This window comes from Haplochromis burtoni, unplaced genomic scaffold, assembly GCF_018398535.1.
Source record: "Haplochromis burtoni strain Fernald_Lab_line unplaced genomic scaffold, NCSU_Asbu1 Contig_42, whole genome shotgun sequence".
Taxonomy (NCBI): Eukaryota; Metazoa; Chordata; class Actinopteri; order Cichliformes; family Cichlidae; genus Haplochromis; species Haplochromis burtoni.
This window is the reverse complement of record NW_024582403.1, coordinates 2908117-2932133: the sequence shown is the minus strand read 5'-3', so window position 1 is coordinate 2932133 and position 24017 is coordinate 2908117. Positions and strand designations below refer to the sequence as shown.

Below are 24017 nucleotides of genomic sequence, written 5' to 3'. Positions count from 1 at the left end.
ACGTCGACTATTAAATCAGTCGTCGACGATTTTGATAGTCGACGTAATCGTGACTAGTCGACAAATCGTGGCAACCCTACTGCTGGAACACGCAAATTTCTCCAACAAGGGACAATAAAGGACAATTCTAGTCTAATCTATATTTCTATTCTAAATTTATCTCCCGCAGTGAACTTTGGCTCATACCACTGGGAAACACTCCAGTGTGACTCTAGGTAGTACTGTGCTAAAGATGCTAAATAATGCAGAGAAGACAGGTAGCAGGTCAAAGCTAATTTTGGAGTAAATATCAAAAATCCTTTCACTACACGAATGAATCCATAAAACATGAAGAGGCTGTGGTGTTCTAACTGTACATTGCTGATATGTTGTGTAAAGCAGGAAAAGCAGCTGTGTGGGCAGACCTAACCATTATTCCTGCAATAAACTGTTAATTAAATCACTTGAAAATATTTTAACTAACCCAAATGGAGTTTTTCATTCTTTCATTCTTTTTTCATTCAATGTTTTTGCTAATGTTCATTTCATATTTCACAGCTTTACATGCAAATGCAAACCGCCACCTCCAAAATTTCAACCTGCTGTGACAAAAAACATGGTTCTTCTGAATAAAGATACCAGGGTAAGACTGCTGTCACTGTGTGTTAATAAAAAGGTAAATTTTAACAGGTCAGTGTTTTGCTCATATAACCTATGCTGTGAGTTTGTAGCTGGTTCCATCAGTAAATAAATTAATAGATTAAATTAAGAGACAGTGAAGTAGTTCTGTGAAATTGCAGCTGGACAGTAGATATAATCAATTTAAGTTGAGAGAATGACCTGTTGCCTTCTATTTGGTAAGATATGAACTCACACACAACTCTTAATTTATCCTTTTCTTGTCTTTATAATTGAATTCTACATGTTTAGGCCAGATAATGATAAACTGAGAAATACAGCATTATTAGCGGGGTGATTCTTGCTATTCTATTGCAGCTAGTAGCTTATGCCTGTACCTCAATGTCTCTGCTGGCAACCAGCTTGAACAATATTACAGAACAGAGAATTGCTGAGCTGTTAACCTGCTTCAAGCAGGTGGAGAGCAAGCCCAATCAGGAAAACTCACTGCAATATGCTGCCTCATTTGCAAAGTACATGCTGTACTGCAACTTTCCACTAAGTTAAGTGAATAACGAATCGCCAAGATACAAAGTAGGTAACAGTGCAAGTGAGCGTATAACCTTTACAGTACCCCCTTTACCCCCCACCCACACACACACACACACACACACAAAAATGCTTGTTCACCAGTGATGAGCATGTGCCAAAACAGAGCCCTAAATCAAACACACTCCTATTGTTCTGGATTTTATTATATTCCCAATAGGTGAGAAAGTGCCTTGGTTTTTCTACAACCCAAAGCACACAGATTAATCACAGACAATTCACATATTCTCAAGTGCTCCACATTTCATATAAAACTCATCTCCAGAGCTACTATAATGAGATGTATGCTTTAGTAAGCTCTAATACTAAAATGAACTTCCTCCTGCTGTAACTGTCACTAGAATCTAGGTGATGTTTTTATTACTCTTTATAAGGATCATTTCTGCTGCGCACGGGCAGAATCAGTCAGCCAGTCCATCAATCTGTGTAAACAGAGCACTGGTCCATTCACATTCTTCCCTCAATGGGGTCTTGTGAGCTATTCACTTCTCAGCTTGTGCCCAGTAGCAATGTGAGTGGACAGCTGAGGGCTTTCGACACCAATCAGTTTCATTCTGACTGTGGAGAGCAAGTCAATCATACTTAGCTGCAGCCTGCTCTGTAACCTGAGGATCCTTCAAAAGAAGTAACACACACAGGGTCGTGCCACACTGAACATCAAAAATTAGCAGGGTAATGTAGAGATGCAGAAACTGGAGGTTTAGTCCTCTGTCCTGTTTACTCATGCCACATTCAAACTTGGGAAACGCTTGTTGCCTTTGAAATGGTTGCTTTAAAGACAGAGAACCACGACTGTGACACGACTGCGACTGTTACCATCTTCAAAGTAACTTTGGTGTGGGAAGACAGCAATAACACGGCAATAATACAGAGCCAGCCTGCAGTCAGTTTGAGACTGAATGGGGTCAATCTGGCAATTACATGCAGCAGTTTGTGAAATACAGCGATGAACTGAGATAAATTGGCAAAAAAAAAATCGTCAATCTTTTGGAATCTTTTGCAATTCTGGCTCCATCTACAGAGAAACTACAGAAAGTATTTACATTAAGAGTCCAGTCAGAACCCAAGTGATCTGAAATGGAAATAAGGAAATTCCTCCGGAGATAGTGGAGAAGTGATATTGCTTAATGTAGGACAGTAAATTTAACTGTAAAAGAAGACAGGAACTCTACAACCTTGCATCAGAATACAACCAGGTAAGCCAAATTCCCTATTCCAAAGAGACACACACACATTCCACATCAGATGCACTGATCAGCGCAGACTGAGTGCAATGTGTAGGCAATTAATGAATTCATCTTCATTAATGAATTCAATGGAAATTATTTTCAAACCGTCCCAATTTGTTAAGAGTGACTGCATTCAATCTGAGTTGGACTACAATTGTTGCCTCCCACAAAGGGAATTGTGTAATTGTTTTGCAATTTAAAGTGGTCGCCCACAAGTTGAGGGTGAAGGCACACTCAAACACCGAGCAACCTCGAATGCTGCAACTACTTAAAACTGGTCACCAAATCTGAAAGAAAAATTAAATGTAATAATCAAGCAACCACTAACATTTCTTAGTTACTTTTTTTTCTTTGTCTATTTCTATTTTAGTGATACTGAGCCATTAAATAAACTAGGAGCAGGACTGAATAATTTTTGAAGTGCTGCAGAAGGAATGATTAACGTGAATTAAATCTCTTGATCAAAGACTTGGTTCTTCTAAAAACCAGTCAGCCACTTTACTCTAAAACAAAACTGAGAGTACACAAAGACTTCCTCAAATGAGGGGTCCTCAAAACACAGTACTGAAGAACTAGTTGAAATTCAATCAAACCAATCTTGCAATAAACCACAGACCCCTTGTGAATTTGATTGTATTGTACATTGTAAAACAGAGAGTGAGATAAGAGTGTTGTAAACGCAACTTGATGTCAGAAAATTCCACTTTGAGTGAACTTGAAAACCACAGACCCTGCTTTCAACGTCATCTGGCACTTGAACTTTCAAAGACGCACTGCACTGGCAGCAATAACAATAGAAAACACCACTTCTTTAACAAACACTTCTTCAGTTATCTTCAATATGACACAATCTTGGTGATGACTAAATTCATCTTTAAAATAACAAGTCACTATCCACTGAATCACCAAATAGATACTGTATACAAGCCCACTCAATTCTCAGATTTAATACACATAGTTTTTAAGTTTGGACTGGTTAAAGCAAAAGCCTAATGACGATATCACTTTTAAGACCCTGATAGTTTTCATGATGCAAGAAAGAACCATAATGACTGCTCTAATATTTAGCATGTATCATAGAATTAAACAATTCTGCTGAAAAAAATGCTAACCCATACTGCACAGATACATAAACGGTACATATGACCTTTTATATCAGAGTGCTTATACAAAGTGCACCTGATCTTTAACAGATTAAAATGTCAAAATGTTCCTGAGTGCACAGCTGTGGCTAAATGCATGGAGTGCAGTTCGTGATAACGACTGTGGTTCTTTCTGCCAACAAAAACAAGACGTTACGCAGCCCTTTTCCAGTTTAACTTTATACATGCACAACTTAGGAGAAAACGTTCATTTAGCACTGAGAGATCCTGCAGTTAAGTCTGACACTGGGCCACTCACTACGGGAAATAAAAGAGATTTGATAAAGAAGACCTGCCCAGTGATCTGAGCTGGTCGTTGAGTGTTAGAATGAGAATGTGATCAGCTGTAAAAAACAAACATTCAATCAGCTTTGGGGGTTTCAAAAGTTATGTGCCCATTGAAAGAAACACTTTTACATGCATGATAATTTCATGTTAGGTCGGACGAGTGTATCCATTTTCTTTCAATCCTAAAGGTTTATATTTATCAAATATATACAAATGTTTCCCTCAAGTTTACCCGATTAATAATAAATCGTATATAACTGAGTTTAACCTCCTAGGACCTGGCGTCCACATATGAGGACATCACATTTTGGGTCGTCTAGACCAAAATACTAAATTTTGCTCTACATTTTGCTCTACATAATATGCCCAAATATCAAAGAGAAATTAAAAATGCATGCTTAGGAGGTTAAGCACCATCATACACTTATCTAGCTATATTTGACCAATTCTAAAAATTCTTTCACAATTTTTGCTCTTTTTATATTTATATGTATTGCTGTAGGATACACATATAAATGTCATTCTGACTGACCACATTTAAATGTGTGGAAGTGATTGTGTGCTATGTGGATGTCACTGTCTCAGGGAAGTATGCATTGATCAAATACACCAACATGAGGAAAAATTTATAATAATTTAAGTCCCTAGACTGCTAGTGCATTTTGTCAGTTCATGTGTGAAACTTGGAAACCAGGAAACTGCCTGTTTTAAATGCTTAACATTGGGGGTGTAACAGCATTTGAAACTCAGGGTTTGGCCTGAACTTTGGTTTCAGACTGCATTCAGCACTCAGATGCTGCATTCTGTGCTTAGAGTGCTACTAACTGTCAAGTATATATCTTTTTTTTCATTGAAAATGTAAATAAATCATTCAAATATCAAAAATGTTTCCATTAAAAAGAATAAAACATATTCATAATTAACTGAGATAAACTAGTAAACCCAAAAAGACAGCTAGAACATCAACAAAAGGTGCTGGGTAGACTTTGCTTGATATAAATAGTCTTCTGGCAATAACTGTTAGGCTCCCAGGGAACATTAAAAAAAAGAGCATTTCATACCCAACCCAGCTTTCTGAACAGTTCAAGAGAAATACATGCGCTACTACACCCCTACTGAATATGGTAATTGTTATGGAGCATTCACTTTGAAGATACTGTAAACTGTGCTTGTAACTTACTGATTTCCAGGCTGCATAGGGCAGTGTATGCTGTATCCACTCTGGTGAGAAGAGAGGGGCCAGGCAGTGGGGGTGGGAAATATTGAACTCTAAAAAGAAAGATTAAAAAAAGACTTATCACTTAAAGCAGCATTAGGACTTTAACACACAGGAAAGGCTCTCCTCTTGGTCCAAATTTAATATAAGTCAATACTATTAACAGCACTTTGCTATGTGTTATACTAAAAACAAAATACTTTGTTTAGATAAATCCCATCTTTACCCCACCAAGAAGTGAATGCTGCAGCTGATGGCAAAGAATGCCTGGGAATGATTTCAAAATGTTTCACTGTAGTTGCGCAATCCATTAATAGGTGATTTCAACAGCATTCAATAACATTCACCCTTAGTGTAATCTAGAGAGGTGGAAAGTTTCAGTTTCACGTATGGTGGGGGTTTTTTTTGCTTGTTTTTTAAAGAAATTCTCAGGAATAGCAATCATAATCCCATTACAGCAGAAAAGGGTGGAAGCCTGCTTTCATCACTTTTTAGTGGAATCATTTACTTTTCTGTACACAATACACCATTAGAAAATGTGATTGTTTGATTATGTATTTAAGCACAATCTTTTAGATCTGTTAAGATGATCCAGACCAAAATTCAAGTGATTATCCAACTACATTTGCAGCAAAATGCCACACATTTTCAAATGTGTGGCATTTTGTGACACATGCTCTTTTATTTATCTATTTTGCCTTTTTGAAAAATATTAAAGAAGTGACACATAAAAGAAGAAAAACTATGGAGGTTATGCAAATAGGCCTATATATAAAAATGCAAACACACCTCCATGCTAGTGGGGGTTACAGAGAACAAGCTGTTGTCCAGCTGAGGGCCTTCTGGATGCAGGTAGTTCTCCCCGTCCATGGCCATCGCTGAGGTGAGGGTTGGCATCAGACCACAGCTTCACTCATGACCACCAGCCGACTTAAACTATGGACTTTCCGACCACCACTCAGGTGCTGGCTGTGTGTGAAATAGGGCTTTTAACAAGGGCAAATGCAGTCCATGACCTGAAAAAAAGAGTAGGAATGGATGAGACATATAGGAAATGAAGAGGACAGCAACAAAAAAAAAGCTGTCAAGCAGTTTCGCTGCAAATATGGTAATTATAAAATCAAGGAAGATGGTGTAAAGATAAATAAGCCATGAAAATCAGCAGAAACTGTGGGCTTAATGGCTTACTTAAAGTCAGATTCAGCAATAAAAAAGCTCAAAATCTCAAATTGAAGTATTTGGCCCATGTGCAACTGCAGTGATGGATACACAGAGAAAAGCCTCTTAGACTAGCCTATAATGCAAACCCCATTTTATATAATCTGACAGTTATACATGTTTTGTAATTTTAGTTTTGTTCTTTTTATTCAACAAACGGCATGCATAAAACCATGTCATAAAAAAAATATGTTTTAGAAATACTATTATGTCTGACATAGCCATATAAACAGAGTCCAGTTTATGAGAAAAAATAGAGAAATTCAAATATGTCATAAAGCACTAAAATGATTTACAAAATATGATAAAATGGTAATATGAAGATAAATTAAAAAGCAATTGGCCTTACATTTTAGGGCTGCTACATTTGTCAGAACACAAACTGAATTCAAATCTTATTCATAATGCAGAGTTTGAGCAGATATTTATTGATGGACAGTCCTCATTAGCTGGTTGTCATCCAACATCACTGAAGATTCCACATTCATTACAGAACCAATTAAAATCATGGCCAGAGGTCCACGGCAGTGTGCACTGCGCTGGATAAACCTATAATGAGCACAAGCTAAATAACAAACATAACATAATAGTATTTAATACAGACATGGTGGTCCAAAAATAAATAAAAGAAAATCAATTATAATAAATTATGTTTAAACCAGTTGTGTTTATTGGTTTGATTTATTATTGTATAACAAATGTTCAGAATTAACAGAAAATGGCACAGCTTTCTGCCGCTGAGTGTCAGACTCTCTGCTGGACGAGGACCACTGCTTACACATTCAGTAACCCCCAAAGCCAAATTCCAGCCAGTAAAACCACCAATAGTGTGTACTCACAAGACCTTTCATGTCGTAAAATATGTGTATCTTACAACTCAACTCGTAGATATGCAGACAGATTCCTAAAATGCTGTAAAGCCTATACCTTAACATTGTCAATCTTAAACACACAGAGCTACAAAAATAAACAAAGGGAAAACCTGAATGGAAAAGCATTTGAGCGATTGCAAAACTGAATGCAGCACAATAATTGCTTTGGCTCAATTAGCTAAATTATTTAATATCAAGTATAATATCTCTGTATATTTTAGAGAACCTCTTTTCTCTTATATGGGATCTAAATCCATAAACTGCGATTTCCAACTAGATCACATAAACAATATATAAAACTAAAGTCAGTTTTTTGCTACTTAAAGTCCACAAGCCTAACAAATCTCTAATGAATCTCACCAGATGGGATCCAATGTTTTAGCACTTTACAAAGCATGTCTGTGTTACATTAGAAACACTACTACTCAAACTGCTACCCTCCTTCCCCTTGTCCTTCCTTCATTCCCTCCTCCAGTTTGCCCCCAATCTGGAACACAGACCAGACATGTTCACTGGGGACAAAGCTGAGGTAATAAATCCTAATAGAGTTCATGAGGGTCTAAATAAGGAGGACTTTGTGTCCGAGTGTGTGCAAGTCAGTGTATGTGACAGAGACAGAGGCCTGGCCCAAGATAGTCACCACTAGCAGAGCCAATACACACAAAGGGAGGCCATTTTCCACTTCGGGCTGCCTGTGTGATACTGTCTGGATAAAGGTGAAACAAATGAGGGGGAAGCCCAATGCAAAGAACCAACTGGCAAATTTCCTAGGCAGGAGGTCTGAAGCAAAAGGAAATTAGATATTTTTTGAATATGTATGGCCGGATTTCACCCTAGAAAGTGCAGCTCAAAGCAGGGAGACAAAAGCAAGGCAAGGGAGTCAGAGACTGTGTACTGGGAGCCTTGTGAGGACATGCTGGTGTTGCATAAATCTACTTAGTGTAGCAACGTAAGGACAGTGCTTTGCAAATGCATGCCAAAAGTGTCATCACAGCCCCTAGTGCACGCCACGCTTTGGTTTTGCTTGCACTTGTTGTGCGCCATTCAATTTCCTAACCAATTCGGCATCACTAACTCAGCTGTAACATTATGGCTCCATCATGTTTGGCCAATGCCCAATACTGAAGTATTTATTTCTTTATTTTTGTTCTTATTTTATCCCCTTTTGTTGCAAGAAAACAAAGAAATCTTTATTATAAAAACACAGTTTTAAGCTCTTTCAGCCCTTCATTACCCTACTTTTAGCCATCCAAAAAATGGATGTAACACAACACATAAACATCGCCTGCTTACAATGATGTCAATTTAATTGCTGATAGTATCAGTTAACATGGCCGATACCAACGTTCTGCTGAAACATGTGGGCCTTATGGTACTGCACAGGTGTCCATTTGCATAGGTTTTTGGCTAGCAGATAGAGAGACTAACACAGATGATATAGAAACACAAGAGTCCTTAAAAAAGCCAAGCCCATATATCCCAAGGGTGAAGATATGATGCATTAAATCCAGTACTGATGGGATATAAAGTTTTTCTAAACACAAGTAAAACAACAGCAGCGTTCTCCACAAAGAACCAAAGCACACACGAGAAGCAGTTTTTATTGCTTTTAACCATTAGATGTCAGACAATGTAGCACTTAGAATTCTGCTGTTTTGAAATGATGTCCATGAAACTACAGTTACAACATTTATGTAATTCCTTACTAACATCATAGTATAGTAGATGTTTGTTAGCTAGCACACTGATCTAAGTCAAGAATTGTCATAGCTAGAACCACTCAGTCTTCCTCATTAGCCTTAGCAGACAGGAGCTCCATCGTTCCATAGCCCTCTTCATCTTCAAATACTAGCCTAAGTCCACCAATGCATTTTCTCATTGATTTAAAAGGCAGAATTGCTTCCCATAATGCCCTGTCTCTTGTCCCCCCTACCACCTAAACCCACGTCACCCACTAGTACCATGCCAGTTATTGTCTCTTAGCAACAGAAAATGTCCCTCGTTCCCCCTTCTCCCTCCAGAGAGCTCCGGAGGATAATCGATACTGATCATTGTAACTGTGGTCCCAGATCTGCCCTTCCTGTAAGGTCTCTCATTACCGGAAAACAGAAAACCCCCCTACTACTCCTAACTCCTGCAGAGAGGAAGAGGGGTGTGATGAAGAGGCCTATCTGCAGAAGGAAGAGGGCTGGCAGTAGTGGGCAGTGAGAAGAAAACAAAAAATGTCCACTGTAATGCAAGGGGCACAAGGAGTTTCCTCAACATACACAATTCATGCAGTTCTTTTTTTAAGGTACAGGGTGCTACAAAAAAGGGGAAAAAAAGGTTAATGTCCTACAAAAAATGTAATAGAGCAAGTGAAAGCAAGCACTCTGCAGTGTAATCTCTTAAATCTGTTAATTAAGTCAGAGGTTACTGCTGGTTTTTGTGCAGCCCTCTCCCATGTGAGTCTCCTAGTCCATCTCTCTCCCTCTTCCTGGGTGGTCTGATGCAAGAGCTCACTAAAAACAAATTAGGCCACTTCATGTGCAGTATTTGCAAAATCCTTAAAACCTGAAACAAATCCACACACTATTAACTTAAGAGGCTACAAACTAGGACGATGTGATTTTTCTTTAAATATAATTTTGGCTTCTAATAATTGTGAAAACAAGATATCTTATATACGATTATTGTTTAACCATAAATTTGCATTTTGCTTTATGTAATAAATGTAGTTACCATTTTTTCTTTACAGTTGTGCACTTTGGCAATTCCCTAAAAGTCCAACTCACTCACCGTTTCACCCAAGATAATTCAAAAAGAGCCTTTAATCAACAAGATATAGATAAAGGAAGTAAAAGTCATAACAACATTTCCGAAGGAGAACCAGCAGGGGCACTCTATCTTCTCGGTGGGTTCTGTGCAGCTTTCCTGAGACATGTGTGCCTGCTGCTGCTTGGCCATTTAAAAAGTTTAGCAAAAGCATGGTTTTTCTTAGTTATCTTGTTACTCATAACTGTTATCACAGAATTGACAGAAAAACTCATAGGCATGATTTTTTGCCATAAGCAAACAGCCCTTTCACAAATGTGGACATTTAGTAACATGCCATTTTTAGAAACAATATTTCCAAGACATGATATGTGCCTGCCTGTTTGCACCACCACCCTGTTACACAATGCACTATCAGCTTGCAAGTACCAATAATGAGAGTGAAAAGGGAGTCTGGCATATACTGAACTAGCTGACTGACTGCTGGTGGCCTTGTGGCTGCCAGAGCACATGGAGATCATCCAGGGAAGTGTGACTTCCTTAAGCTGGTAAATCACGATTAACACTCACGAGGAGAAGCACCACCCTGCCTAGCGCGTGTGTGCCACCTCACTTGACAAATGAAAACTCACATGTGGAGTGTTGATACTGACAATCAGAATTTCACAAACAGTGATTTTTTCTCTTCCTGACTCATAATGAAATCATGCTCTATGCTTTACACGAAGTAACTCTGTAGACATTATCTTAATACATTTTAGGTCTAGTAATATATAAATGTCTTCCTTTATGAAAACAAGATATCTCAGATGCGCCATATCCTGTTTTCAAGACCAAGACCAGTGCAAAAAGTAAATAAATGATATCCCATGTTATGCAGTTTACCCACCATAGTTAATCCCCCGCCTTGTAGCATTAATATGCATTCCTTTACTTCAAATCATACTAATGTCATCTTTTCTTTTCAGTAGGGTTACGGGAAGTATTCAGAAGTTTAGCTGTGCTTCATTCATTAACCACATTTGCATAATCAGCTCCTTGCGGCTCACAAGGTGTCAAAACCTCATTATGTCAACCAATTTTTTCAGCGCCTTTGTACGTGCTATATATTTATTAGATTTTTTGTTAAGTGCTCTATGCACTCAGTAAGGTGCATAAAAGTACTAGATGAACCAGTCTGGAGGAGACACAGCTGATGCTATTGTGCAGCTGAACCTCTGAGGTCACTGCAGTACCAGTGTGGAGAAATCTATGAGTGGAAATGCCAGGAAAAAGGAATTAAAATTATTTCACATGAGTCTGTTTTTCCCAAAGTTACCATGGACATTACATGAGACAATAAGCACCTTGGCAAATACTTGTGAAAGTCCCCTACTTTTCCCATCTAGTACCACATCACAGTTGTCATGTGGTGTCCCTATATGCCCTAGGGACTTATAGGGACATTACACAGTCCCTAGGACATAGGGACAGGTTTCCTTGGGTTTTTAGCATATCCTGTAGTCATTTTGCATCTCTTTATAGCCCTTTAATGTTTCTTGCAGCAGTGCTTTTTAGGTGAAGCCCAGGGGCTCATTTGACTAAACGGTAGGTCTGTAAAAAATGGATTCATGAAAAAAAACAAAAACGTAACTGCACATTTATTGCAGGTACTGTAGAAATATGTAGACAGCCCTCTGTTGGCATCTGTCACTCTGTATACTGTTGTAGTATGTCTCTGTCTTTACTACTAACAAGCTGGACAACAACAAACATTCAATTCAATGTACACCACTTACTCATGACCCATCTGAGTCCATCAGCATCACCAGTAATCAGGTTAGAAATGATTAGGGCCCAGCTACACTACACCAAAGCAGCAAGGGGGCTGTTGGCTGGTTATGATTGGCTTGACTGGCTGGATTCATTAGTTGCTGTGATGAAATATTCATAAAAGGAACAAGTTACTTCCCAGGGAAACACGGGATGCCATCATTCAAAACAGCCTACATTATTAATCAGCACCTTTTTCAACACAATGGGTCCATACTTGACACGGTGTGCACATGCACAGACATGACGCAAGCCCTTAAGCACATACATGGAAGGACACAGACATTAGCTACCTATCTTTCCCGGTTCCCACTGCCAGAAAGGAAATTCCATTCAGCATTGCCGTAAAGGGACTGTTAACAGCCCAGTAACTGAGTAGGACACTGGATAGAGAATAATGATCGAATAACGGTGTAACTGAATCAGCTGTCTTATCAAAGTCGGGAAATGGAAACAAATTTGGTTTTAGGAGTCTGTTGTTACTGCATTTCTCTTGTACAAATATTTATCAAAGAGCCTCTACGGACTGGGACAGCACACAGGAACACCTTTCATAAAACAAATGGGCATTTATTTGAATGGTCTGCTCTAAATGAAAGGCTGGGTTCACAGATTTCGCTGCTTGCAAGTGAATACCAATTAATCCTAATTACATCTTCATCAACCAACTCCAAATGGTTATTCAGCACCATTTTGCCGGGATGATGAATATCTTTGTGGCCACAAACACAAGCTGAATGAGACATTAAAGTAATTTATCCTTAAAGCGAGAACTTAATCGAGCTCTTGTGGGTGAGAGGATGGCTTTGTTGTGGTAAATAAGAACAAGGAGCGATAACGGAGAACAGGAAGAGAACGGAGAGAAAAAAGGTGAGGGCAAAAACAATTTGGATAATAATAAGAGCAAAAGAGCAAAAAAGGAGTAAAACAATACTTTACAGTTGCCTGATGGCACTCATTTAGGAGCAAATCCCTCTACTTCTACCACCAGCTCACCAGAAATAGATCAAAGGCTGACTTGATCAAAGAGAGAACGATCCACTTAGCTGCCTCTTTGCCCCGTTTTCCTCTGTCATCTAATTTCCTCAGAATAGAGGGATGATAGCGTATGCTAGTGTAGCACAGTTTTTTTGCCTTGACTACTCTGGTTAAACTTTTTAGGTGAATAGACAACAGCTTATTTTACTCCCCCACAAAAAATATTAAACCAATTTTTTTTTTAAAAAAAAAAGCTCAGCTCCTTGTGATATTTCTTAAGGATTTTTACTCACACCTATATAAGCAAAGCCAGTGAACTTTTTCATCATGTATGTGTCTTGGCTGATTTAAAATATTGTTCCTTGCGCCATTTTAAAGTCATTTATGATATATACTGCTGTATGAAAATTAAAATGCAGTTAACGTTGCATTCTAATGTGAAAATAACATATTATGATTACTGCACTATGCCTAACTCCTTTCTTTCGAGCAATGCCCAGTTGTTTTCTTTTTTCCACTACAGTTCCTCCTGCTGTGTGGCAACCCAGTATATGGTGTATATATCTCCATGTCCCAGTTTCCCTTACGTCCATTCCTCTTTCCACCTCCATCCTGTGCATGGAAGCCAGTAGCGTTAGCTATTGCCTCTCACCCAGTCTGAACTCCAAAGAGATTTTGCTGCCGATTGGAGGCAGCTGGCTCAATGCGTCTGAATCTCCACCCCCATAACCACCCCTCTCAGCCATGGTTATTCAGAGAGTCAGTCATAACACCCAACAAAAGATACCAGATGCATGGTTCACAAGCAAACAACACAGCACAGGCAAACGAAATAGTCTGGACTGTGAACTGTGCCCTAACACCGTTCAAGTCCAGACAGTACTCTCTGCTCCACTAAAACTGACCTCAGTTATCTGGCAGGCATGAAAATATTGCACCATTTGCACAGCTTACAGGAGTGTATCTTTGGCTGTCTATGTCACTTTGCAAACTTCAGTTCATCCTTTTTATTTCACATAGGAGCTGGCTCACTGACTAGGCTGCCTTCATACTCTAGAACAACACTACTTGAAACCAACAAGCCATTCTGAAAATAAATCAGACAGGTAAAGCATGTTCAAAAAATTATATCATTGTGAACAGAAGACCAAATTACTGTAAATTGAAAATAATTACAAAGAACAAGTGCCTACTGTATGATATGACAAGTCCCAGATGAGTCAGTCAGAATTAAAGTTGCAATTTGGTGGCCCCATCACAGAATAAGCTCTTTATTTAATTACTACAGATTATTTTGATGAACAGCTTGTCAAAGAGCATACACAGTTATGAGATTTACAGAAAAATTATACGAGGAACATGAAACACCTTATAACACATTGTGCTCAGGTGTTCCAGATACCAGCAGAGACTGCACAGAGCGGCTTTGATCTGCTGTGTAAACGTAAGATGACAGTAAGGTGAAAAAGCAACAATATATATCTAAATTTAACGTGTCACCATGCATTACACTATTCTGAAGTAGAATAAAATGGTAAAGTAATCCCATCCAGAAACCCTATGTGTCATACTTTATAATGTTAGGTAAAGATCCTACAATACTATAGAGGGAACCCAAACAATCAGCACTCAGCAACAGTGGAAAAGAAGAACTCCCTTATAATAGGAACAGATCTTCAGCAGACCAAGACTCCAGGAATTGCAGTCATCTACTGAAACTGGCTGGGTAATGAGAAAAGAGAAGAGAAAAAACAAAAGCACAGACAGACCGAGGACAAAATGCAAACTAAAACAATAGAGAAAACATGCAAAGCCAAATATGACTAAAACCGATGAAAAGTGCTGTGTGGAACTCATTTAAATAATGAATATGAGGCCCAGTACAAATTCTGTCAGAAAAGGCTAACATGTCAATAATGTTTTGGGTGGGGGATCTTTGAAGAAAAGTTGAATAAACAAAAAACTGCCATCTTTATCACAATGCTCAATAAAAGAAAAATTTCAAAAACTTGTATTATGTCATTACTTAGACAATATTCAACTGGAGTTCCGGTTAAGTACTGCAATGTGTTACTTTAGTAAGTGGTAATGTTTACCATAATCCATTCTTTTTATAACTCCAAATCCATTCGGTCTTTTCACAAATTCCATCTCCACCATTGCCACTGCTTCATAAAATGTCACAGATATGTTAAAAACAAGGAAAACTCTAACTTGCCTCACTTAAAAAAAAAACAAAAAAACAAAGCCACGCATTCACATACACATAAATCAAACTGGATGATGTCAAGTGACATTAACTGAGCCATTCTTTAAGGACAAGGGTAATTAAGTTACTGCCAACAGTACAAATACACTTACTGCAGGATGAGGCAGGTTAAGATTTGGTTCAGGGTTTACATGAAACTGAAGTGGCTGAGCTATGCATCAGAGTAAGTTGACCCGCACAGACTGACAAGTCTTTCTTTCCCCCCCCTTCATTGTTAGACCCATTATATATTCTTGGGAATTCAGTGTCACTCTACTACGGAAGGACAAATATTTACTCACACTGACAACTTTGGGAAACCTTAGACGTTGGGATCAAACATATTTGTAAAATGACTAAAGAAGCTAACCTTTAAGCACAAAGGCACCAAACACTTGTTCGAAATGTGAGCTCTTGCATTAAATTCTTTTAAGGTCTGAAATGCTACTGTGTCTGTAGTCTGGTTTACTAGCTGGTAACCTTGAATGTTTGGAACAACTTTGCAGTAATGAGGGGCAGGAAGAGAAACAGCATCATAAAGTTGCATGACAGAGCCTGTTATTTCCATTCTTATGGGACAGAAAAAACTAGTATACAACACATAACTGAAGGCTTCGCTGATACTATTACATGTCTAGAAACTTTATGGTGGATTATAGTAATTAATCACTGCTGTTGGCATAAACTTCAAAGTATCTATGGCTACTGGTAACGTTAATTCCTCTCTCTCTTTTGCACTCACCCACTCATGCACACACACACACACAGGTTTCAAACTTCCCATAACACTAAACTTAACGTCAGACAAGTTACCTAAAAGGAAAGCCTCTGCAGGTAAAAAAGTTTCACTTCACCTTCAATTTCAACTTCTCTTAACGTTCAACCGCAATGCAGCATGTTGTCAACGAATGGTCCACTAAGTATATTCAGCAATCTTTGACTGATGATTTGAGTCCTCGACTTTCAGGATGCATCCCTGACATACAATACCGGTTACTATTATTATTATTATTATCTATTATTATTTTTTATTCCCACAATCATTCTCTGCAACAGATCCAAAAAGCCAGTATCAGTTGACCTCTAAATACTTGCAAAGAAGCATTAATGTGTAATTTCAATAAAAACCTTATCTTAAATTCACTTGAAACTACTATTCTTACAGTTAAAAGGTCTAAACTCTATGGCTCAGTTACCAAGACATGAACTAATCCTAGTTTTACACGACTGAACAAGTTTTTTAATCTAGGACTAGGTTCAATACATGTCAGGGAAACACAGTAGGGTGCTCGTTTAACAAGGGTCAACAGCAGACATAAAAACACATTATTTAAAATTGTTCATTTCAAAAAAAATAATTACACCTCAAATCTCCTTTCACGCATTTAAAAAAAATTCACAAACTAGGTTGTATGTTGGCATTTAATTAACCACTCTTCTTATTCTTCCCTAGTTACCATGTGGAGCTAGATATGGATCTAGTCTGATAACTGAAACACTGACACGCACTGTACTCGGTTATCAATCTACCGTATGTGGAGACTAACATTTCTCTTGTATCTAATTCCTGGATGAGTCCCAGTTTGAAATCCTTGTCTGAGTTTCTTAGAAGTATTCTGACACACTTTTTCCACAGAAAATCATAAAGTAAAGCAACGAGGCATGCCAGAGTGTGGTATGCTCTCCTGCATTTCAGTCATGTCTCACCAACCTCTGATGTGGCTTGGGAGAGATCCACATGGGCTCCAGGTCTGGAAAGGGGACAGGGGATACTCAGACAGCCTATCATAAAAGGCTGTTTCATAATACAGTGTAAGAGGTGAGCCCCATTGCCACATATTCATAACAACTCCTACTTGTGCTTTCACTCTCCTCTCACCAAACATTTATATTTTTTTTTAGTACACGAACTATTACCTAATGAAGCCCAGATTCCAGGAAAGCAGGAACTGAATCAAACGAATTACCTAGGGCCGATACCCCTCCTCCACTTCACATTTTTACTCTCACTCTAATCAACCCAAAGGCAATAAATGAGATTTATCACTGGCACCAATTGGAGAAAGGGGGAACAAGCTAGCAAAGACAAGGGCTGAAGGAGAATGGAGGCCAAATCACAAACAGTGGGGGGCATGAGCCATTGCTTAGTAGTGCATCACAGCTGTTTGGCCTCCCCAAACCAATAAGACCAGGAGTAGCTAATTTCCCAATTTCATCTCAAGTCAGAAAGTATTTTAAAACCATAATCTACATGAAAATAACCCTGCAAATATTTCTCATCATGTAAACGTAAAGTAAATTCTGAAAACTTTTACCCGAGTCATAGGTAAGTTTTTCTAAAAGCAGAAACCATAGGCAATTAGTGAAAAACATCCCTTACTGCTCTCCCCTAAAAAAATTTCCTGACATCAGAAGGTCTACTTTCAATTCAGTTTTTGTCATTCAATGAGCACTTCATTTACAAACCAGACAATAAGCAGACTGTTATGTCTTCAGATAAATTACAATATACAGTTTTTGCACAATCACTACAGTTTACAAGTTACTTTTTAAAGTGTAAAATCTTCGCATGTAAAGCTTTTGTATTTTATGATTTAAACAGCGTGTCTTGATCTACATTCAAAATACTCTTTCCAACAACTTTCCAACGTCATCCACCGGATGACGTTGCAACCCTTGTACTGCATGTGTAATACTCTTGCGTTAAACAAAGCCTGAACATACATTACTATTTAAATATAGTAAAAATTTCAGAGGACATGTCTTAACACTTTTAAAGCATATGCAACTTGCTAATCCTGCTATGTGAAACACCCACATATTCTCTGTGTGTCATCTTTGTAGTTCCTGCAGGCTCTAAACATGGTGCCAACAGATCTAGTGTGCAGTGACCCTCAGAGTCCCTGCAGGGCAGACAGCCATCAATTGTCTGGCACAGAGGAAAATTAGAAAAGGGGAGCTGTTCAGCATAAACACACACAGAAGTAGAAGTGGAGCTCAACCACTGTTATTGCTCATGCGAACCTTTTTTTTATACACGCACTTAAAATACAGCCTGGTATGCATGGTTACCAAAAGTAGCTATTATTACATGAGTGATTAACTGGTACTTTATTTGTTTTAACCAAACCAATAAAACTTCCCTTAAATTCAAAGCCACTTTTCTCTATGTATGGGTATCTGTAAAAGCATTATATTCTAGTGTAGTACTTAAGTTGCTGGGTAGGTGATATAATAAGTAAAAAAAAAAAACCTGTCTGTTTCCATTTAAGTTCAGGAGAGTGGGGGAGATTTGGCTGCAAGAGGGATTTTACAACAAACAACACCAAGTCCATTGACCTCATCACAGGGGTTTAGATATTTTTGACTAAAACTGTGACAAAAGCCTAGCATGCTGTTCATTTCGCAGCCACCAAATACTATCCATCAACAAAAGGAGAATGACATAATTAGAAAAATAGCCAGGCACCATGGCAACCTACTGTGTCAAGGCTTGCATAGGGCTCGACTAGCCTTTGCTGCAGGCGAGAAACACAGTGGAAACCAAATAGCGAAAATTGCAGGAAAGAACTGGAGGGGACAGCTATGTGGGAGCCATTTTCATTTCCTTATGAGTCAAATCCAAACGCTCCAATGTGTTTGGTTTCAGCCACATCAATCTGACTTTTTTCTGTATTAAACATATAGCTTAAATTCGTGGAAGACATGACCAGTGGCGTGTTTAATCCGGACCCTTCTACTATAATAAGTTAAAGCACCCTGGCACAGAATACTCGCATACTTTAGCCACCTCTTTGACAAACACAACATTCCTAATAGTGGTACATACACGTCATAATCATATAATGAAAAAGAAGTGTGCGGAAACATGTATTACACGCACAAAGTTTATTGTTACCAAGTACGCTTACAACTTTCAGCCTTTCTTCTGTCTCATTTGTTAATTAATACATTAGATGCACAAACTGGGGCAACAACAAGGTCTCCGAGAACAACAGTACTTTTCAACTAACTTGACTTGCTTTGAGATTATACTAAATGGCGTTGTTCCCTCTCCTGTAATTCAGCTAAAGTTAGTGTGTACGCCTACGCGATGAAAGTAAGCAGCATTTTTTAAATAAGCTGAAAATACAGCTTGTGTTGATAAAAGTGGACGCACTGGTTTCAAACAGCACAAAGGAAAACAGCCAAAGCTCTGCGTACAGTATCACTGCCACTACTGTTAGCTTAGTGAACGACAAACGACATATCTATTACGGAGTAACAAACAAACCAACACTGGCTTCTGAATATTTCTAATTAATATGCTTCGTTTTCTTACCGAAAAATCGCGTACGACTGCTGGTCAAGAAAACAACGATTAGGCAAAGTATACCTGGTTTTACTTCACTAAAATCAACCATACTTTGTATAGCTCATTGTGCTAGCTCTGGTAGCATAGCTCATAGCCTTTTTCCGACTTTGGGTATGCTCGTTTTGCACTAACATACCTGGCACTTGTATGTTATTGAGAGAGAATACACTCTAGTTTAGTACATAAAATATCAGTTTGTCCAGATTTGTGTTAAAATAGTTTTTGTAGCAACTGCTACCTGTTTCTCTTTAAATGATAAAGATAGCATGGAAATTTTTATTGACCCAAATTACTTGCTGGTTGGCTAATATTAAAGCGAGAGCGTGTAACTCCGTAACACGCTAGCTAAGATAGCCACCGGACTTTCTCGAACACAGCATAACGAAGTAATTAACATCGCTATGTGTGTTTTATTTGCTCCTAACTTCCATGGGTTTCATGACATTACATGTATATCGATAACGTCCCATTCGTTTAATCCAGTCCAGGCGCCGAAGAGCCGGCGTAGCCCGTCGTAAAAAACGTGCGCGCCTAGGAGAGGCTGCCCTGAACGCATCTTGTTATAAGGCTACTGCCGATGTGTCGCTCGCATTTTCCCAATATAATCGAAGTACACTTACCGTTGACGTGTTTCCTATTCTCAAACCAAACCCCGAGCTCACGGCCTGATTTTGATCGAAGACTCGCGTCAAAGTAACAGAAATAGGGAATTTTATCCAACTTATTCTTCGTAGTTGTTTTCTCCACTTCCTGATTGAGACGCTGCCATTTTGAACAGCGAAAAAATATTTCCGCCGTTGTCGTCACACACAGAGCCGCTCGTTCAGATCCCTCGAGGACTCTGCTTGTTGATCGAGAACAGAAAACAGAAGAGCACAGAAATAGTTAAGTGTTTGGCCCACCTGAGATAATGCGTCAAGTTAGACAAAATATATAAAGCGGTGACAAATGAGCGCTCAGCAGTTATAGCTAAGTTGATAAACAGCTGGCCAAGAAATAAATACGAATACCCTAAAAATAACAAGCAGCTCAGTTAAAGGTATGCAGATGCTGAAATTCAGATTGACTATCTGATAAATAAATAAAATATTTCATAGTTTTAAAAACAAGTGTAAGTCTACAATAAACCAATATAAAAAAAAATAAATAAATAATACCGACAAACACAGTTTTCACTGGTTTAAACAATATGTAACTTAATGTAAGTGTGCATTAGGTTATAAAAGTTTAGAGGTTAAACCTCGTAGTGCTACATCACCCCAACAGAGCACTTTGCGCTCAGGCTGCAGTTTTAGGCCTTTTATTCTGTTGAACCAACTCCCTTTTTGGGGACAGACACCTTCTCTGTTTTTAAGATTTGACTTAAAACTTTTCTTTTTGATATAGCTTATAGTTAGGACTGGATCAGGTACCCAAACTCCTCCTTAGTGGTGCAAGAGGCCCAGGTTGCTGGAGGCGTCCCATGATGCACTGAGGGTTTCTTTTTCACTTACTTCTTTTCACTTCCTGTGGTTGTACCCACTCTGCATTTAATCATTAGTCATTATTAATCTCTGTCTCTGGTCCATCATTGTGCTTTTTGTCATGTCTACCCCATCTCACTCCCAACCGATCAATGGCCGAGGGCTGACCCTCCTTCAGCCTGGATCTTTAAGAGGATTTTTCCGTTAAAAGGGAGTTTTTCCTTTCCACTGTTGCCAAGTGCTTCCGCATTGGGGCATGTGTGATTGCTGGGGTTTTCTCTATGTTACTGTATTGTCTTTACCACACAGTATAAAGAGCCTTCAGGTGACTGGTGTGATTTGGTGCTATATAAATAAAACTGAATTCTTAAAGTATGTCACTTTAAACGGTCTTGTTAGGCGCTATGTGCATTTGTTTTGTTTCAGCTACAGTTTTAAGAACTAGGTTTAACCAGATTCTTTATTTTCATATATTAATTAATTAACCTATTTTACAGTTTTTCCCTTCCATGGACCAACATTCTGTGCACAATCCCTACTGCTACTCTTGCAGGTTCAAGTATTACTCCTGAAACTGCTGATAATCATAAATGTAAGAAAAGTATGATTTATTGCAATGTTTTTATGCAGTTGTTTTTTGATATCCATATGCTTATATGTAGGGTGTATATGTCTCTGTTTTTTCCTTCTTTTTGTGAGGTTATTGATCCAGCCGTTGAGTTTCTACAAACATGCTCTAATTTTGCATCTTTGTCATGAAATAACCTTCAGCGCACATTAAAGTTGAATGTTTTTATCTCCGTGGGAGAGTTCAGAGCTCTCATAAAGACTCCTGTAACTAGAGAGTGTAACCGCTATTTATAAGCCGGACCTTGTATTTGTGTTATTTTGACTCTGACTTATTTTATTTTGTTTGATGTGTTTTGATGTTACATTTGATTTTTAACAGTTGGTCTCAAGGGACCTCCTGATTAAATAAAGGTGTAATAAATAAAATGAATAAGAAAAAGCAACATCGCACATCTATTCAAATTGTTATGTATTTTAACAGTTATAACCTCTTTCTGTAAATTAACAGATTCATAATAAAATCAATAAACTGTACTCGAAATTATCCCATGCCAACCCATTCTTTTCAGTCTGAAAACCTATTGTCATTTTTCAGTAACATTTCGAGCGTTTAAGAAATGGGTACTTCATCATGCTCAGAATAATGCACTTCAGCAATGTGTGTGATGTGGGCAAAGGTGTGTATTGTGTTGACAATACACACAACACTTATAAGAAACATATAAGGTTATAAGGTTTTTTGTCAATTTTGGACCAATAAATTATTAGGTTGACCATGCAAATTTTAATGAACTGTTAATACAACTGTACATAGCTATAAAGTTTTAGCTGAATGAATTTAAAGCTTTTAAAGCAGTCTTCTTAACAGAGAATGACAGAACGGATGCACACAGATACTACCAAAAACCTAAACTCCTTGGCGCAGGTAAAAAGGATAAATCAGGAATGCCTTGAAGGAATTTCTTGAAATTTAGCACAAACTTTTGTTTGTAATGTAACACTGCCTGATTAGATTTTGGTATGCAAAGGTAAAAGTGTATGTACTGCCTAAGACAACTGGAAAAGTTCAGGCTGTCACAGGTACTCTTGCTCAGGTTCTACCTCACCATTCATCACAACAGCTTTCACCACTTTATTGTTTGGCTCCTGAGCTTTGCTCTAAGTGTAGAAATACAGTAAACTGGGTGATGGGCAGTATAAATACTTGGTTGCCGGTTACTCCATTTAACAGATGTAAACTCTTCCCGGAAAAAGAGGGCAAGGGAAAGGTCATCAGAAAGTTGGAGCTCTGACAACACCTTCATCCTTTTTCTCCCCCAGGACATAACCATCATAGAGCACAATATTTAAACAGTTTCCATGTGTTGTTAAAACATTTATGCAATATCATCTCGGCTAAATACCTGCAGTCCAGCCACTTTTATTCTCTTTGTTTCACTTAGACTCTAGGGTAAATTATTCTGCTTAGTTTATTTTGTCATAGTGTGAATATATTTTGCTTTTAACTCATCTCTTTGTTGCTCTTTTGTTTTTAACTATGAAATAAGGTCTAGGCAAATGCAGCTGAAAGATCAGCGTCAGCATCACTTCACATAACATGCTTTTAGCCTTTAGTCATGCACTGACTACTCATGCATTGTCATTCCTATATGTTTGTGTTCTATCAGAATCACCTTTATTAATCTAGCATAACCTTTAAATAACCTTTTTATTACAATCAAACAAAGGTATCACTTCATATGAGCCTGGACAGACATGGACATAAATTCCAACCTGACTGGCTGGCAGTGGCATATCAACCATGATGTCACACCACTTTCATTTCAGCAGATCTATCAGACTACTTCCCCACGGACAGTTATTCTATAAAAGCATGTTTCATTTAAGATGTGAAATGGAGTACATGCTCTTCTTCCTCCTGCAGGTCACTCTTTCATTTTGGTATCAGTCTGTCCATCCTGTGATATTGAACAACGGAGCTGGAAGAGATCCAGTTGTTTCCAGCAAACACACATTGCCACAGCCTTCCTGGTAAAACTGCCTTCCTCTTATTCCCAACAATAGAGGTTGGTGGGAAGCAAAGGGCGATGTGTATGTGTGTGTGTGTACATTTGTTTGTATTCAAATTCACTCTTCTTTTCTTTTCTTTTCTTTTCTTTTCTTTTCTTTTCTTTTCTTTTCTTTTCTTTTGGAAAGATACTGGCAGGGTGGTGCTCTTTTCTTTCTGTCAAGTATTCTTGTTCTCTCTTGTGTTAGCGAGGTGGTGGTTGATGATACAGTATGTGAAAGCAAAATAAAACCTTCATGATGCATTCTAGTTCTTTACAGTACTTTGGCTCATCTCTGAAGGTGTTTCCACTTAAGACAGTTACTCATTCCTCAGCTGATTCACTGTCCAGTAACAATAACTGCAAAGTCTCAGTTTCTGCCATAATACTCTGAGCAAATGCTGACTGATGTGTGCATCATTAATAAAAATCTGCTCTATGTCAAAGTTCAAAATGAACTGTAGTTTCTCAGAGTTTATTTGCACACAAACATAGCAGGATTTTATTTTATTTTTTTAGCGTTTGGCTCACCCTAGTGGAATTTTTCTGACAATGCTTTCTTTGACGTGAGCTGGATTATAAAGTTCGAGACCTCAAAAGCCCAAGCCGTTGTGCAAAA

The 24017-nt window shown here is 38.3% G+C and overlaps 1 protein-coding gene across 4 annotated transcripts in view; it reads right to left on the bottom strand.

Moving 5' to 3' along the window:
• si:ch73-63e15.2 (strawberry notch homolog 2) overlaps positions 1–20127 on the bottom strand; it is a 61198-nt gene extending 41071 nt beyond the window's left edge. For 3 of the 4 annotated variants that reach the window (XM_014333105.2, XM_005920691.3, XM_005920692.3), the window contains exons 1-3: positions 19938–20127; positions 5871–6097; positions 5046–5134 (exon numbers count right to left, since the gene is read on the bottom strand). In XM_014333105.2, coding sequence (XP_014188591.1) covers positions 5046–5134; positions 5871–5978 — 197 coding nt within the window. In that variant the 5' untranslated portion in view covers positions 5979–6097; positions 19938–20127. The other variant, XM_005920690.2, reaches the window with a different exon arrangement.
• Positions 20128–24017: the final 3890 nt, after the last annotated feature.